General features: G+C 40.8%; 1 protein-coding gene across 1 annotated transcript; it reads left to right on the plus strand.

The window, feature by feature from the left end:
- The first annotated feature begins 3,546 nt into the window (after positions 1-3,546).
- LOC145980896 (protein CFDP2-like) lies at positions 3,547-3,951 on the plus strand. Its single transcript, XM_083113982.1, has one exon. It carries the CDS (start codon positions 3,547-3,549, stop codon positions 3,949-3,951), a length of 405 nt encoding a protein of 134 aa, XP_082970108.1.
- The last annotated feature ends 1,845 nt before the right edge of the window (positions 3,952-5,796 follow it).

The following is a 5,796-nucleotide window of genomic DNA, read 5'->3' on the forward strand; positions in this document are numbered from 1 at the left end:
TGAATGTTGCACCTCATCGTACAAGAATATTAAGACTTTGAATGTCTAAGCTTGAAACTATTTTTAATATTTTAAATTGATAGACAAAACGGCTTAAAAGCAACAAGCGCAAACTACATTGCAAATGTCAGAAATAAATACACTTTAATGACGTAAGTTTCTAGTTCCCCATAAACAAACAATATACTACTTGGCTAGTCTTCAGACATGGAAACTGGAATGTAACGATTAAGTTCGTATTTGGCACAAGTACAATACTGCAAAACGGAATTTGCGTTTCGGCGATTCAACTGCAGCAACTACAAGGTACATACGTATATTGTACTAAGTACTATTGTTACTGAAAAACTGAAACGTGTCTGTGTGGAATACTCAACCAACACTAATATAAATAAAACTACTTCTGTTTTTACATTTGAACTGCATTATTTCTTTTTGCTATGTATATTTAATAGTCTAATACAAAAAGTAACAAAACTTACTTTTATTTGCTGCATTCCTTCATCTGGGAGCCTTCATGGTTGCATAATTAGACGCAGATTCCTGCCCTTAATGTCTCTATACATTCTTTTTTCCCTTTGACCAAGTTGCCGCGGACTGGAGTTTCACTCTCTTATAAGTTTCCTCAGCCTTAGATGTGTTGGTGAGTCAATCGCTCACCCATCCCACCCCACCCTAACTCCCTTGAGGACCCCCTGGCCCCCTTTTAGAGACCCTCAGTTCCCTCTGGGGGAAAACCAACACCGAGGAGGAGATCCTGGCCAATGGGAACTTCCAGGTCAGAGGGGACGTGGGGTAACTCCGACTTCCACCCTGCTTCCCACCATATCCCTCCCGCCACTTGGAGATGGATCCCACGGTTTCCCAGACGCTGTATCGGATGGTGCAGTGGTGGTGTGCCCAGAGGAGGACCCGCCGTAGCGAGCGCCGCAAGGGGCGAGAGAGGCCCACACCAAAGAAAGATATGCCAGGCTACAGTACTAATAGAATAATGAACGGACAGTCCTAATAGATTAAAGGAAGGAAAGTGTTAATGGACTAAAGGAAGGGAAGTACTAATATACTAAATAAGGGGAAGTACTAATAGAACAGAGGACGGAAACTACTAAGAAAATAAAAACGGAAAGTACTAATAGAATAAGGACCGGAAAATACTAATAGAATAAGGACCGGAAAGTACTAATAGATTGAAGGAAGGAAACTGCTATAGACTAAAAGAAGGAAAGTACTAATAAAGCAAAGAAGGGAAACTAATAATAGAGCAGAGAGCTAATGGGGGAATTGAGGGAACTACGGTGACTCTAGCCACCTCCTAGAAGCTGAAGAGCACTCTAATGACAACACATTCCGCTTCACAGGAATGCTACCTCAGAAATAGTGGTAACCACGAAACTCCCTCGCGTACTCTAACAACTAATTTGGACCTAACTGTTTGTCATTGTTCCTTGCCTCTTGTTACGAGTGACCATCCCGAACTACGAATAGGCACTGGAATGAATCAGGGTACAAATGCATGGAAACATACATGAAGGGAATACCTAAGTAAACGCCGAACTGACGTAAGCGTGACCTATCAAGCCAGAGATTCTGATCTGAAGCGAAGGAACTATTGAACTGTTACTTTCATATTTGTTAACCTAAATGTTGTGAAATAATATAGTTTATATTACGTGTAAATGTCCGCGGTGGCTGAGTGGTTAGTGTAGCGATTCACGAAGCCAAAGATCGTATGTTCGAATCCTGGTAAGGACATGAATATCTAATTCTTTTAACCTTATCATTTGTCATGGTAGCGTAGCAATTAATGAAGCCAAAGATCCTATGTACGAATCCTCGCCTCATTCTGTTAACCTTATCACATGGATTGTTATTCAACGTTTAATAACATAGTGAAATTACCTAAGAGAGTAACATAGTTTCGATTGGCTGTTCTGATAGTGGCACCATGAGTCATTAGGGGAATACCTGGAGCTGATGAAAAAATGCAAAGGAGAACGAAGTGCTTGGATGCGACAGGAGACAGTTTACATGCAACCCTTCCCCTACGGCGCAGAAGTGGAATGTTTCCTACCATAACTAAGAAGAAAAGAGGATGAAGAACGATTAAAGCGGCGGCTGGTGGGTCCGAATTAGGTTCAGAGCTAGTAGCAAAATACTACTAGCTCGTCACCTATAAGGGTCAGTCAGTGGGAAACAGACCACCTCGTATATCTCGACGTGTAGATGCCGTGGCTCCACGAAACTCCTGCTGCTACTGGTAGGGGGTTCCGTTGTCACCCGGTAGATGGCAGTCGAGTCGCACGCTTGTGTGAAGCAGTGCGAGTGTGAGCCGTGTGAAGTGCAGTCGTGCAAGGGCTTCCTTCCGGCACATCGTGGATGCCAGTAAGGAGAAGCAGCGAGCAATCGTGCGTTTCCGGTGACGGAAGGCGCTAGTACGCGACACATTCATCGTCGAATGACGGCGGTGGATGGGGAACATTGTCCATCTCTGTCGCGAGAGACGGAGTGTAATAGGAGGTTCATTCACGAAGGAAGAACGTCACTGCAGAATGACCAATAACCAGGACCAAGCGGCCAATGTTGTCCAGAACCTCTTACTCAGATTTCGGTGGGAAACACTCCAGCACCCACCTTACCATCCGAATATGTCTCCGTGCGATTATGCTATCTTTGGTGCGCTGAAACGGGAACTGCAAGGTCATCGGTTTAACTTGGATGCTGAGGTGAAGGATGCAGTGAGTGACTGGTTGTTGCAGTAGCCACCAACCTTCTACAGAACTGTCACTGACTTAGGTACTGTTAGGACGGTGGGACAAATGTCTCAATGTCTACGGGGATTACTTTTAAGTTGAGCACATAGTGTCATAGATATACAGGGTTTTCCATTGACTGACCCTTATACATTATAAATATACACATCATATGTACATGCTCTTTAAATTGAGAATTTAATATGTTTAAACCCGTGTGGAGTTCCTGCTCTCCTGTCGGACTCCTCCTCAGGTAGCGGATAGAGGAAAGCTCACTATAAATTCTGTGCACTGGGCAATGAAAATACCCAAGTTGGACCAAAACCAGGACATCTGCCTTGTAGTTAGTAGATGGATCTACAAATGCTACTGGAATAAAACCTTCAAAACAAATGACGTGGTCCTATAGGTTGGGGGTTGAGCGTAAGACTGACACCATTACCTATCAAAGAGCAACTCGTTGAGAAACCAATAGACGGAAGGAAGAGTAGATCTTGTTAGGATAAATCAGGAGTATGAGAAAGGTAAACAAGCAAAGAATAAACAACTTTGCAACCTGGAATGTACGCACTCTAAGAGACACTTAGGGTCGTTAAACAACAGGCTGAGAAATATGGGATCAACATTATGGGAGGTCAAGGAACAAGGTGGAAAGACCAGATACCTGTAAGTCAGGAAACCACGTAGTGTTTAATAGTGGAGGAAACGGAAAGGATACGGGTCAGGTTTCATTGTACATGAGAATATGAAGAACACTGTACTCAATTTCACACAGATAAACCATAGAATGTGCACCATGAGGGTAAAAGGAAGAATGTTTAACATCACAGTAATCTGTGTAGATGTACCAACTGAAGAAACTGATGATGAGATCAAAGAAAAGTTTTATGATAAATTGGGGTATGTTTATGATACAGCACCACAACATGACGTAAAACCATTAATAGGAGATGTAAAAGCGAAAATAGGAAAAGTAGAAATTTTCATAAAAATAATTGGCAAAGAAAGCTTACACAGTGGTAGTAACGACAATGGTCGGCGCATAATAGACTTTGCTGTAAGCAAAAGAATGGTTGTTACAAGTACTCAGTTGCAAAGAAAGAAAAACATGGATATGACCAGATGGAACTACAAGAAAAAAATAGACCACGTGGTAATAGATGATAGACGTTCTTCAGATGTAATAGATGTCAGTAGCTGATGAGGTGCAGACTATAGATCTGACCAGTTTTTAGTAAGAATTAAATACAGACAAAAATGATTTGTTATGGAAATAGCAAAGCAATGAAACAAGAAAAATGTGATACAACAAAGGTAATAAATGATAAAATGTATAGAGCAAGATATAAAGAGATATTCTAAACAAACAATATATCTGATGAGAAGATAAGAATAGTCGCAGGAAATAGATATTGAGTGGCAGTGAAGAAGGTTTTCTGTTCCAAAGAGATCATAGATAAGAAAAAACAAGATTAATATATACAAAACAATTGTACACCCAGTTGTAGCATATGGGTCAAAAACTTGAACGTTAGTCATAAGGGATGAAAAGGTGTTAAGAAGATTGGAAAGGAAGATCTTGAGAAGAATTTTTGGAGAAGTGTGAGAGAGAACAAAACCTGGAGGATATGAACAAACATAGAAATACAAAAACATATAAAAATCCGGATAATGTAACAGAGATTAATTGTGGATGAAGTAGATGGTTATTACATGTGTGGCGAATGGAAGATTGCAGAGTGCCGAAGAAGGTATTAAGCGGGGGACCAGTAGAAGAAGAAGGACAGGAGGACCTTGGAAACGATGGCTCGACGACGTGCAGGAAGACCTGAGAAGACTGGGAGTCCGGAGATGGAGGACGAAGACAACGGATGGAGACGACTGGAGGCTGGTTGTGAATGAGGCCGAGGCCATACATGAACTGTAGCGCCATGAAGTAAGTAGGTAAGAGGTTAATAGATCAATCACAATGTACATTTACTACGGTAAAGTTATCTGTTAATACTTTAAAAGTTAAAGAACATGAAACTCAGTGCTAGAAGGGCTAGATTTAGAAGAAAGAGATACATAGGGTAACTTAGGGTGAATCGGCTTACAGGGTGAAATTCTCTCTCCCTACACAATCCAAAAGAACTGAAGGAAATGTTTCGTCTGGATGTGAAGTTTGGAACTTCTAGCATCTTGTGAACATAGAAACTACCAAGGAGTCGAGTACTTCAAACTGCCAAAAAGTACAGAATATACTTGTGTTAAACGAAAGTAGAGAAGAAAAACTGTTTTAAAAATGCCTATGTATTTATTAGTGTTGCACTGCACTATATGTGATATTTGAAAGATCAGTTGTGCGTAACATGTTTAGTTGTCGCAGAAGAAGTCATGACATTTCCATTAATTTGTGTTGCCGTTAATGATTTTCCAACTGATCAACGGAATATTGTTGCGCTTTGGGGGTTAAGGCTCAACACTATATGTGGTTGTTTTTCATCAATAGCAAGGACACTGCACATAATTTTCTGACTGTTTCCCCAATAGTTCGTTGACAACTCTTAAGACCCACCAGGTTTCCTGAATCCTGTTTGATTCTTTTGGATGGCCATATGCCACACAAGATCCTAAATGCATTGAAGTTTCATGAGAAGAACGACATACACATGATATGTGTACCAAGCCATACGACCTATCGACTACAGCCCTTCGATTTTTCGTGTTTCATGTCTCTAAATCCCATATTTCTCAGAGTGCAATAATTGTACGCAAGACTAGGGGGCGAGAATAATAAATACATTAACTTTGGAAGCATTCTGAAGGCATCATGGTTGATGGTAGCAACTCCAGCGAAAGCAGAAAATTGTTTGCGTCCCTTATGTGTTTATCCTCTGATGGAAGAAAGTATGTCAGAAGAACCAAAGGTGTGCTCAAGGAAGAAGAAAGTTTATGTCTGGAAGATGTGCAAACAGAGAAAGGGTCCTATACTTTGAACATAAGGTTTGTATTGGATACTAAATACTATTTTTGCCTATTTTTTATAGTATTAACAAATAACCTT

Source organism: Lepisma saccharinum, chromosome 28, assembly GCF_977018435.1.
Source record: "Lepisma saccharinum chromosome 28, izLepSacc3.1, whole genome shotgun sequence".
NCBI lineage: Eukaryota > Metazoa > Arthropoda > Insecta > Zygentoma > Lepismatidae > Lepisma > Lepisma saccharinum.

Bases quoted from the DNA above. Each gene is read 5' to 3' on its own strand.
- LOC145980896 (XM_083113982.1), top strand. From the start codon at position 3,547: ATGAGGGTAAAAGGAAGAATGTTTAACATCACAGTAATCTGTGTAGAT.